Source organism: Grammomys surdaster, unplaced genomic scaffold (assembly GCF_004785775.1).
Source record: "Grammomys surdaster isolate TR1022 unplaced genomic scaffold, NIH_TR_1.0 139, whole genome shotgun sequence".
Lineage (NCBI taxonomy): Eukaryota > Metazoa > Chordata > Mammalia > Rodentia > Muridae > Grammomys > Grammomys surdaster.
The window spans coordinates 12665917-12678937 of record NW_021604597.1 but is presented as its reverse complement, the minus strand read 5'-3'; the positions used below and the strand labels follow the sequence as shown (position 1 = coordinate 12678937).

General features: G+C 37.1%; 1 protein-coding gene across 2 annotated transcripts in view; it reads right to left on the bottom strand.

Annotated features, from left to right (window-relative positions):
* Positions 1 to 13021, bottom strand: part of Mme (membrane metalloendopeptidase) — an 82424-nt gene that overhangs the window by 24860 nt on the left and 44543 nt on the right. For both annotated transcript variants that reach the window (XM_028763461.1, XM_028763460.1), the window contains exons 11-16: positions 11854 to 11990; positions 11652 to 11745; positions 10242 to 10370; positions 9331 to 9429; positions 8281 to 8361; positions 6803 to 6906 (exon numbers count right to left, since the gene is read on the bottom strand). In XM_028763461.1, coding sequence (XP_028619294.1) covers positions 6803 to 6906; positions 8281 to 8361; positions 9331 to 9429; positions 10242 to 10370; positions 11652 to 11745; positions 11854 to 11990 — 644 coding nt within the window. The remainder of the gene's footprint in view (positions 1 to 6802; positions 6907 to 8280; positions 8362 to 9330; positions 9430 to 10241; positions 10371 to 11651; positions 11746 to 11853; positions 11991 to 13021) is intronic.

The following is a 13021-nucleotide window of genomic DNA, read 5'->3' as shown; positions in this document are numbered from 1 at the left end:
TTCTTACCTGTGAATTCTGAGTTGGTAGCAATAGTGTATTTTATGGGTAATTACAAATAATCATTATGAATTTTTTGGCTCTGAACAAATGAAAAATCCCAGTAGTAAACTAGGAAAAGTTAGCAACTTCAATTGTTTTAAGATGAACTGTTATACTGAGGACAAAAATCATTCTAAGCTAATACTTCAGACAATGCACTTCAAAAGACTGACTAAATGACACAGGCATGGAAAGATGGACCTCATACAACATTGCCAATGTAAATTTACCCCTTTTGTAAAAATAAGTATCATCTCTTGTATTTTAGTGCCTTTCTACTCTTCTGATACATTACTGTAAAGGGTTTAAGATTGCATTTTGATTAATGTTTGTGACTCTCCAGCTGGGAGAGTTTTACATATTAAAATGTCTACTGTGAATTTTATCTTCTAGAAAATAGGTGGCTATTTATGATCATGGGACACTCCCATAAAATTAGAATTATGGTGGTGGGGTTTACTGAGCACTAGTATGTAGCATTTTGCTTTTTGTCCTCCCAAAATCTTTAATGATGTGTTCTTCGTCTACTCTGGAGAATCATACAGATTCAAAAGCCCAGGGCATTTTGTTCTAGGTCATGGTCAGAACTTGAAGTACTATAATTATAATAATTGTTACTTCTTAAGTAGTGTAATAACAGAAACAAACTCAGTGTCTGCTACTTGTTATGAAATATCACAAGTATCAATAGAAAAGATAAATTAACAAGGCAAATGAAATGTTTTTCACATTTAGAGTGTTGTAATGAAAATTCTAAGTCTTTTTTATTTCAGTTCATCTATATAAATGGAGATGCTTTTATATGTAAAACTCAAAAAATTCTGATCTTGACAGTAGCACATGGAAGATAAAATGCACATAAAGAAAACAAAACCAAAAACAAATGGAGTTGCTATTTCTCTAAAGTAATGGTGATTGTATGCTCTTTCAAGATACCTTCCATGCATGCAGGCTAGACACTACCAGCCTCTTATGTAGCCTGGAAGAAGAAGCAAAACAGTGTGCTCTGTTCTCTTCCAGCTTCCAGTGGTTTGGGTATGTGAAAGCATGGGCTATGTGGTTAGATGGTACTACGGGCATGGAGAAAGTAGGTAAGAAATTGATTTTTTAAAAAGATTCATTTATTTATTATGAGTACACTATTGCTCTCTCTTCAGACATACCAGAAGAGGGCATCAGATCCCATTACAGATAATTGTGAGCCACCATGTGTTTGCAGGGAATTGAACTCAAGACCTCTGAAAGAGCAGTCAGTGCTCTTAACTGCTGAGCCATCTCTCCAGCCCAAACAATTCATTTTATATATAATTATTATTATTTAATTTTCATTTCTGAAATGTAGTTTTGTCAGATAAGCTTAATTTGTTTTGAATAGTCCTCAAAGATCGACTTGCTGTATAAGTTGGATGTATAACTAAAATACACTTGAGAAGCCAGATGTTTGCTTTGTATCCCTTTCTACCTCAAGAAAGCTAGGCAGCCAAAAAAAGCAGATATGGATACCAAAGTTCAGCAGCCTTTAAGACAATGTGAAGCTAGTGTACTGCAAAAGCACTTAGAACCAATCTTCTTTCAGCCACTCTGAGTAACTTTAAAGCTTAAAATAAAGAACAAGACCATTAATAGCCTTCTCTCTGGGAGTACTCAATTCTCAGCATCTATTCTGAGAGCAACTCCTTCGAAATCAGCAGTACAATAAATAGATTTTTTTGTGCCTTCTTCAAGTGGGTGGAAGAAGAATGCTCTTGAAATCTCAGATCATTATATTCTTATACTTATTAATTTTTTTTCTCAAATGGATCCCATGGGATTTCTTGGTCTTTCAGATCATCCTGATCATATAGATGATAGCTTCAATCTGGAAGTATGGAAACTGAGTCACTGCATAGCTATTAAACTCTTTGTCCTAATGCATGTATACACTAAGTAGCATAAATGGGGGAAATATATTTAAATGAAAGGGAAGGTGGCTTGCTTAATGTCCTATCAAATTCCAGCACCTAATTACTGATCCACATGATAGACAAATTTCAGTGCAGTAACTAATGTCATTTTCTTGTGAATATAAAGGAAAAAGAACCTTTTCTCTTTCTCTCTCACCTTATCCTTCTACCCCCTTTTCATGGAAAAAGTAGATATTATTAACAAAACTTAGGAAAAAGTAAAAATCATCATCAACAACAAAACCCAAAACAAAGCTCAATGACTAACTTTACAGAGCTAATAAATAAGTAGCAGTGATTCTAATTCAGGTCTGCCTATTTTCCCTAACCTCCCAGTGTCCCTGCTACTTCACCCAGGTTCCACAGCTCACACTTTTCCCTTCCATAGACATAATAATTTAAGCACTAAGCAAAAATGCAGAACTACACCCCAAGCATTGCATGGAGTAGTGACCATAATTAAGGTACTGTCGATGACTGGATTTGTCTGAGCACAAAAGCCTTAAGATGCTGATTTGAGAGTATCCATTTTTCCTGATATTAGGTAATCCTAAGATCCTAGGGAAGAACCAAGACCTCTTCTATTTTATGTGATCCTTTGTACTTATCTAATTTGATATAACGGCATTGTTTATCTAGATGATTAGAAGGTAGCTTCACACAGATAGTGATAGACTACATTTTATTTTTAACTTGAATCAGTAGGAGTTAGCATGATATTGGGAACATGATAGGAACTCACCAAATAAATGAGCTTATCAATGGGTGTTCTACACACCAAAGACTGACACAGCCTGACCTGCAATTGGGAGCATGAAGGATGTTGAAATTCTGCAGTCTCAGAGAGCTGTGACAACTAGAGCTTTACCCTATCTGTGCATGGCCCTCCCAAGAGATGATATGCAATAAAAGTACCAGAATTCTTCTAAAATGTCTCCCCAATTAAATGGAATTATAGGACATCATGATTCTATATTTTAATTTCTAGGATTCTATCGATTTCAGTCTACCATCATCTGATTATCCCAGTCAGAAAACCCAGCAGACATGAGGTAAGGAAGATATTCAATGGGCCAGTGATTATTGTTTTGCTTTTAGTGACTATTCTGTTCAATTTATTATTAACTTAACTTCTAGCTGTAATTCTTAGAGAATGGTTTAGCAATTGATAATTTATTTTAAGGTTACTATAAACAGTAAAATCTCACTAGGAAATCTCATTGTTTTGTTGGTCATGAACACACAACCCCTAGGCCTTGAGGTTTATTTTTGTTCTATTAACACTGAGTGAACAATCATATTCGTAGAAGTCAATGATGTTAGATGTGTTATTAAGTAATCTTGCCAACACTTATTATACTTCCAGTTCAGTGCTATTATTTTTTTCTGAGCTGGACATATTTGAAATTCCATTGCAATTGCACCAAACCCTCAAGAGATGTCATGTTCAGGATAAAAGAAAAAAATACGCATAGGCATCCAGAAACCATATGAAGTTTAAAAATTATTCAAATCCGTGTTCTTTGCAGGTGTGAGCTGTTCACAAGGCAAAGACACGTCCTTTAGCCAAATGATTAACTTGGACACATTGCATGCACATTCCTTGAGATTAAGTCTTAAAATTTGCTTAACAGAAAACAGCCATAGTTGTGTATAATTTCACTGTAGAGGTAAAATGTGGAAATGGAAGCATTTTTAATTATTTACTAAGTTAACATTTTTAATACTATTACAAATTGGATATTGTACTTGCATATTCTAACAACATGTACAAAGGGTCCACATTCTAATAGCTAATGTTGGTTTCTTCTTTCTACATAAGTCAGTTTCTTGAACAACATCAAACTGCACTGGTGCTTTGACTGAAATTTGCAAGGTACAATTCTGTATGGGTGAACAGAAAGCCCCTGATCTATGAGTAATAAAGGAGACAACATTTGAGTCAAGCTGTGTAGAGGTTACTGCTAGATAAACAGGGGAAGAAAGGATGCTATCATGGTGAGTATCTTTAACTTCAGTACTCAGGAGGTAGAGGAAGGAAGATCTCAGGAAGTTTGAGGCCAGCGTGTTCCACAAGACAGTCATGACTATATACAGAAACCTGGTCTTAAAAAACAAAACAAAACAAAACAAACAAGCAAACATAAAAGGATACTGTAAGTTCAGAAGCAATGGGGAAAAGGCTGGGGGCTGGTAGTTTGAAAGCGTTGCATACAGCTAGTGTTTTGGACTGAAGGGGGAGCTTGGGTGAAGGAATTATGGAGAGCTACTTGGAGCTATGGGAACTTTGGACATTTTCAAAAGTTTGTATTCCCTGATCAAGCAACAGGAAACACAGGAAAGGTTTTAATCCAGAAAGAACATGACTCAAGCGTGTATCCTTGAGACCTTGGGGGATAGCAGTATGAGGATGAAGTGAAAACACAGGACAGTTGGAAGTAAAAGTGTTTTCAGAATTAAAGCACCAGGGAAAATGTGGTAAGGAAGCAAAGCAGAGATGATTAAATTGAACCGTTTATACATTCCTATGTAATATTTAACTAGCAACGGGGGAATGTGGTCCTTTTCTTTAGAGATTTTAGTTAGCACTATAGATGAAATAGAACAGACCAAAGTGATCAAGATAAGGCCCGAGTTTCTGTCAGGGTGGGAACAAAATTGAAGCTTTTAGAAACTAGACAGATACAAGGAACGAGATTAATTTTTGCTTAAGTGGAAAGTGTTGCTCTGTGTGGTTAATGATATAGTTACACAGTAATGCTTGTTAATCAGCTAGATAGTAAGTGCGGTGCTCAGCAGATGGACTTGGGTCAGATTCAAATAGTCATATGCAATAAGGATGGTAGACTTTAAGTATATGCATGTGTGCCTTTGGAGCCCATGGAATGGGGAAAGAAGTTATTTAGGAGTTACTAGTTATTTAATTGAATTTATTTAGGCTAGTTAGTAACTTGAAATTTTTATGTGTCAGGTTTTCTGTAAAGCACTTTGTAACATAATCCCCAAATAGTCCATAGTCTGAACCCTATCCTTGCAGTATGGATGTGTATAGGTGCCTCCGGCAAGTGTTTGGGAATGAAGATCTGAGTATGGAATGTGACTTCGGGGTACATGAATGAAGTGCATGGTATACATTTGTCTTTCTGACATTGTCTGTCAGTGAGGAACTAACCTGGGGACACATGAAACAAGGAAAGAGACAACAGTCTCTTTTCTCCTATTAAACTAGTGCCACATAAGTCAGAAGCTTTCACAGGGAGAAACTGTAATGAAATATAGGCAACTTTTATTACAATACATCTCTTATGATTCAGTCCTACCTAGTTAATGCCATTACAGCCAGAGTGCTTATGGTGATTTTAAAGCACAAAAATAAATTTCACAAAATTAAAGACATCACCTTGGGAAACATCTCCCTCCCTCCCCCCCCCTCGTTCTCCCCCCCTCCCTCCCTCCCGCTCTCTCCCCCGCCCTCCCTCCCTCCCACCCTCCCTCCCTTCTTCCCTCCCTCCCTCTTTTCTTTCTTTCTTTCCTTCCTTCCTTCTTTCTTCCTTCCTTTCAGTAAATACAGAAAAAGTGTTACAAAAAGAGACAAAGGATCAAAGGATCCTATTGGAGGGCAGTGCTTAGGAAGAATCCTAGTATCTGGGCTCCAGTCTCAGAGCAAATACCTCAAGATCTAGGAGCACTGAGTTGGGCATCAGTATTTTTTTTTAAATGTTGCCCACATGATTCCAGCAATTCCAATGTGCAGCCAGATATTTGAACCTTTGCATTCAGTGCAGAGGAAAAGAGTGGAGAGAGAGAAAAGGCTAGCACTGAGTGACGAAGTCCTTGGGAGCTGTAGTGACGGACAGGATCTTTGGAAATTACTCAAACTTAAGCACTCTGTGCACTAGGCTTTCTGTCATAAAGCTTTGTGCCTTTCCTTGCACAGTCCTTTTCTGTAGTACAGGGAACCACTTACTCTTCTTCTGCTGTACCTATCATCTACCCACTTCTGTTGTTTGCCTCTTATTTTCCCAGTACTCAATGACAACTGGACTAGTCATTTTTCTAGAACAGTAGTTACAGAAATGATTGAAGCATGTTGTTAGTCAATACTGAAATCAAGCTGGAGCGTTTAGGTTTCCCCTGCGCCATAGTTCAAGAATTTTAATTGTAACTGCACTTGGTGTTAGGTGCCAAGAATGGCTCCAGTTCTACAGGGCTTAAGGCCTTGGAAGAAGAAGATCAAACTAAGGAGCTCTGTGGGTTTGAGTGGTCAGCATACTTGCTGGTCAGTCTCCAGGTATTATCTATTGAGTTGAAGAACAAAGGTCAAAACTAGAAGTGCAGAGTACTGATGAGACTAGTGTGCAGAGGTCAGAGGTATACAAAGGCTGTTGCTCAAGATCATTCCTGGCATCCTGTGTAGCTTCTCCAATGTCAGTCACATGAAACAACCAAAGAAGGGGTGGGTGGGCTCATGGTATGCTTGACTACTAGAATAAGTAGGGACTAATAACAGAAGACTATTCTGTTGACAGAGTAAGGCCAAAGCGCAGGCTTAAGATCTTAGTTACATTAAAGTAAGATGTTTCTGAGAACTTTGTCCACCAAAAAATTATAAAGAAGCCACTTGAGAGATGAAGTTAAGTGTGAGGATACCTTAGTGAAGAAAGGCGTTCATTGGTAGTTCCTGGCCATGTTAATACAGTACAATTCAATGTTCTCAGTACTTCCTAATGGAGGGAGGTATTGCTGTGGTCAAGGATCCTGAACCAATAGTGAGAAAGGTTGCTCCAGAATGAACAATTAGAAAACAGACTATACATACTCATCTTTGTCCACCTTTTCTCGGAGCTTCTTTAGCTGCTTGCTTTGGCTGAATTTCAAATTTTGAATTATGTTCTCAAAGTATTCATCTTCCCTGTAGTTCAACTACATTGGGTAAAAATGAGTTGGGGAGAAATATTAATTTCATCACCACCATAATTTCTCTACAAAACAAAGTTAATACAGTTAAGAAACAGCATTAAAAACTTACCAAAGGATGCTTTTTTTATTAGCCTTGTTATATATTATAGTTCAGTCCTTTTCCTAGCTGAATCACAGTTTCAGTGTATTCTTTTATAACTAATCAAATGAAGTTAAAGGTCAGGCCAGCCTCACAATGTTGATATCATTCTCCATACCATAAATGTGTATAACCACACCCTCTTTATTCAGTACCTAGTGTTTTAGTATTTAAAATATGTATTATACTCATTTGATCTTCCTTATGATCTTGTAACCTAAAAGCTGGGACCAGCATCTTAAAGTAAGAACATGAGTTGGAGATGTTTCTGGTGATTTGCTAAGATTTAAAAGAGTAACACAGCTGGAATTTGGGTCCTAGGCAGCTTTGAGCATGCTTCTGCTCTCAGGCAGTCCACTCTTGGAGAATAAAAAAAAAGAAAGCTAATTTCTTCTGTAAACAGAAAAGGATGAATAAACATTTTGCCATGTACACCTCACATTCCACTAGTTCTTGGTAGATGAGCAGCCATCACTGTCACGTCAGACCTGGGGGGATGTCACTTGTTGTGACCAGAGTGTCATGTCATGGTGGTGGTCACAGGATAACAATAAGCATCTCAGCCAAGTCCAGTTACAGGTTATCGATTGACTTTGACTAATGTCACCTCTTTTAACAATGACACTATCAACAAGAGTAAAAACTGTTTTGGTTCTCAGTTACATTTGGATTTTAATAGAAAACGCACAATATGTGATACTCAAAGAGGTACTAATTAGAAAGTAGAAGGCTGTTTTACTTTTGTAGCCTGTGTAAGCCATTGTAAAGGACTGTGTGCAGCCAGTCACTCACCACTTAGATGGTTTACTCCTGACACTCTAAAGTAGTGGTTCTCTACCTTCCTAATACTGAGACTCCTTAGTACAGGTCTTCATGTCCTAGTGACCCCCAACCATAAAATCTTTGCATTGCTGCTTCATAGCTGTTATTTTGTTACTGTTATGAATCATAATGTAAGTACTTTTGGAGACAGAAGTTTGGCCAAAGGAGTTGTGACTCACAAGTTGAAAATCACTGCTCTAAAGGATTAAATGTTTTTCTCATCACTTTATTTTAATAATAAAGTACTGACACCAAATAGAATCTAGTTTAATGACAAAAAAAGGTTAAATTAAGCATAGTTTGAGTATCAGTGTTGAAGGTATTAGCTATGGTTTTAGGCTATTTTATACAGTGGCTGGCCTGTCTAGGCTACAGTGACCTTGCCACCAGCTCCACATATCACTGCGGAGACTTACCTCAAGATACTCATTATTCAGTTTGTTCTCATTGGAAATGATGTCATCAGGATAGCCAATTCTTTCTTTAATTGCCAAGGCCTGCAAAAAATTATAACATTGAAAGCAGAGATACAATTATCTCCATAACTGCAGCCTTCAAATACAAACATCTCATGTCCACAACCAGCAATTAAATAGCCTGATGTGCTATTTACAAATGTAGCACCTGACAGCCCCAACCAGTGTTCTCTGCAATGGCTCTTAGCTCTAGCTAAAACAAAAATAAAAGAAATAAAAACAGGCTTGAAATGTATCTCCTAACCCTGTCTGTCCTTCCAGGCTGCAGCTTTCCCATTTGCTCCAATGCTCCATGTCTAATATTATTTTATGAAATTTTTTTTCTCTCCAGACTTTTCAATTTTATAGAACGGGTAACATTTAGTGCTCCCAATCTTGGAGGATATAATTATCTTTCCACTTCACTGATTCAGCTGAGAAAACAGATAAGGGCTCCATGAGCTTCGTGGTAATACACTCCTGAATATTGGTTCCTTCAGTTTTTATGTTCCCCGTGATCCTCAAAGTCACTGCAGATCCTCTCAGGTTAAATGAATGACATGAACTGCACGAGAGGGGAGTGGGTTTGTTTGTGATATCCTTCATATTTGCCCACTGTCTATTATTAGTTCTATGTTATTATATGAAATTTATTTTAATTGTTTTATTACTTATTTCTATTTATTACTTGCCCACTCTTCTCTGAGACAGGTCTCTGACTGTCCTGGAACTCACTGAGGAGGCTGGCTGGCTAGTGAGCTTCATGGATTTATCCGTCTCCACCTTCCCTGCACTGGAACTCAGATCTGTCCCACCGTACCTACTCTTATTTTTTTTTTTAACATGAGTTTTAGAGATTAAAGTCAGGTTGAACTCAGGTCACATTTACAAGGCAAGCATTTACCAACTGAACATTTAGGCAATTCTTGATTATATTTTTTTCTTATATATTTTTAAAGTTGACCTTTGCCTATAGATAGATTTGCTTCTACAGCCCTGACTGGTCTTTACCTTCTCTTCAGCTTTCTTTTTTGTCTCAGCATCCATCCAAGTGAGGTCATCTAAAGTCTGAATAAAAACTTCCCGAATTTGTGCAATCAAATCTTCAACCTCAAAGCAAAAGGATATTAGCTTATTAATAGTCTAATACAAACTATGGTTCATGAGTTCACTGTTCATGACAGTTTTTAAAATGAAGCCACATGCTGCCCTTATAGATGCAATAGTATGCTAAGAAATGTAAATTTACAGATGAATTCTGACCTTCCCCAAAATTGATGTAAATAGGCAAATAGGATCATTATATTTTAAAACAATACTGCTATTATCAAAATTTGTCAATTAAATAGATTGTATTACATACACAAAGCTAAAGTCATATTCAGAATGTCCTAGTTCTTGCTATCCATTTAGAAGAATAGGATATTAGCTCTCAGTGTCACCGTTGGTTCAATTAAGCAAGAAGTAGCATTTCAATAAGTTGTTTTACTATGCTATTAGACTGCATTGCCTTAATTTCAGTTGCAATTAGAAAATAGGATACCTTTCTCATATTTCAAATAAACTGTGGCTTCCATTTTTGGTACTTAAGGAAATGGTCAGTTGGGGAACAGACAACTTTATAAGTCTAATTCATGACAGCGTACATTAAAGACACTGCTTCTGAGAAACAGGTAAGTACTTTCAATTAAACAATATGAAGGCAGAAACATAACTAGACTTCTATGGGGGAAGGCAGAGACATAACTAGACTTTTAAGATGTTCAAGGTGAAATGTGTTGAGAACAGTGGTACATTATGATCCACAGATTCTTTGCCAAATTAATAAACATTAAGCAAAAATGTGAACGATTGCAACTGCTGATCAACAAATGAACTGCTAGGGTGAGATTTAAAGGCTGACATGCTTGCTGAAGCATTACCACATGCTTGCTCTCTCCAGCAAAAGCTGCTTCCACATAAAGCCTCCCCACCGCATTCTCCATGTTCCCATTGACATAGTTGGCACATCGTCTCCACGTCGCAGTTTCTGACGTAGTCCCATAAAGCGCCTATAAAATAGAAAAGGCAAATGGCATCTGACCAGGAGTCAGGGCTAGTGAACAATAAGAACATGCAGTCTGCAAAACGCTAGTCTTTATGTCTGGCTGAAGTTCCAGCAATTCTCGTTGCTTCTTTTCACAGAGAAGCTGTCCCTAAGCCACAGTAAAATGTAATCTGATTGGATTGTGTACTTTTAAAAAAATGGGCTTCGGCAAACAAGGTGTCTTTTCAGAGGCTTGTCCCAATAGAACTTTTAGCTATTACAAGTTAATAACCTCCACAAAAGCTTTGGGAGAGAAAATACAACATTGTACCTACTATACAAACATAAAGGTGAGGAAATGTTCAATAAAGGAACAGAGAGGAAAGCTTATACACTAGAAAACACATTTCTCCTTTTAATGGCTCAAGTGAAGTTCAGGTGCTTTAGGAAAACTGTGTATATGTAAATTTTAGTATCAATAAGGGGATTGGCTTAGGCAATGGCAATGAACTGAAATAAATTTTTTTTTTTTTGCAATCTTTATTTGAGACAAAGTCTCACGTAACCCAGACTACTCTCAAATTCCCGATGTAGTTGAGAATGAAGCTGGCCTTTGGATGCACTCCACTTCTCAGATGCTGGCATGAGAGGTGTGACCATCTTCACTGGTTTGTTTGCTCATTAGCTTTTTTAAAATTGATGCTCAGGCATGCTTACAATTGAGTCACATCCTTGATCTGTATCAAATTTGTTGATTTTATCTTCATGAAGAAATTGGAACTTTTAAGCAGCTATTCTTTGCCAGAACATCAACCAGGATGTTAGAGTTTTCCTTCTTTAGTTCCTACTGAGCCCTTTCTTTATACCCAAACTAAAATGATTGCATAGATAACATATATACGGCCTAAGAAAAGGCTTTGATGTTCTACCTTCCCTACAGAATACAATGACAAAGAAGTCTATCATTGTATACCCCTATGTGACATGTGCACCTGAAAATTAAGTCAATTGAGGATGGTACCTCTATGATGGATTGAAACATGCTAGCAACAACAAATCAATGTATTCTTTTATATAATCATGAGTAACATCTTAAGGGTTATTAATCATGATATCATAACAGGCCAGCATAGGATGACAAAGTCCAGGAAGAATGACCTCTTCGTACACAAGTGCAAAACAACCAAGTCTGGGCATTTTGTCTCTTGGGAATAATCAGCACATTCTAGCATTTACATGGCAAACATTTACAACCATGTATCTCTTTATGCTTTAAATCTTAAGAAAAGAGAGATTTTGTCTTCACCTTGCGGAAAGCATTTCTGGACTCCTTGTAGTTTCGGCTGAGGCTGCTTACAAGATCCATTATGAACCTCCAGGACATTAAATTTTGAAGATCTCTGTATAAAAAAACCCACCACCCAGCAACAAAAAAGATGAGGCTGCAAAGCTTCTAAAGACTGATATGAAATGCAAATTTGAGGACATGGGCATTCTGACATACGTACCTGGAAGAATATTTGGTAAGAATAGGCTTAAGTTTGGTTAAATATTCTGGAGCATAAACAACCACTTCTTCCTCATTTTGAATATTAATATTCACAGTTGACATGATTTCATTTGTGAAATTTGACCAGCTGAATGGCTGGGGAAAAAAACAGGCATAAAACATTTGGTAATTATAGCTTTCTTGTCTTGGTTCCAAGAAGTATGGTTAGAAGTTCACACACTAAAGGGCATCAGCTGCATCTTAAAATGCTTAATGTAATAGTCAGTTTGTGTTTGGGATTTGTTGTCAATTGTTTCAATCATCTTTTGAATAACTATTAGATCTGCAACATGATTATTTAGATAGTAGAATTAGACTGACCACTTAAGAACAAAAACATATCTGTAGTGCATACAGAGTACACAATTAGAAATTAGGCTCACTGTCATCTCTTCTTTAAGAAATATTTTTTTTAAAAAAAAGAAGAAAAGTGTAACTTCAAAAATAAAACTTCATTGTCTATGATAATGCAAGTATATAAAAACTGGTAACGGTAGATATTAATAAAAAAAAAATCATTTCAAACACAGATATGCACCTGAGCAGAGTTCCTGCTGCAAACAGAACATTGCTACAGCAGAGATCAGACAGAGGAACATGCTTTGAGCTATTTATCTCAGCTCCATAGAGAAGCCTGTGAGTTGTAAACTACAGTAGCTAAGTTGAGAATGTCTAACTGATGAAGACTGATGAAGTCTTGTCTATTATACCTTATATGGGAATTGAGTGTCTACGTGCGTCAGAGTCTTAGATTGTCATCTATGTACACAGAGGTCACTTACTGTGTAGGAAGTGCGAGGCTAAAATATGTGCTTTGCTTTGCTGCTTTGGATCAGTCTCTCAAAACATGCTTATTTGATACATTATGTCAATAAGTGTATGCAAGAAATGACTAATTCATGAAAAAACTGACCAGAATCAGTTCAGTATTACTGAATTAGTACCAAGAGAATGTTAACTGTGGGAGGTTTGACGTATTTCTGTAAACATGGCTTCATGTCCCAAGCATGTAGACCAAGTGCTACTGCTACTGCTACTGCTACTGCTACTGCTACTGCTACTGCTACTGCTACTGCTACTGCTACTGCTACTGCTACTGCTACTGCTACTGCTACTGCTACTGCTAC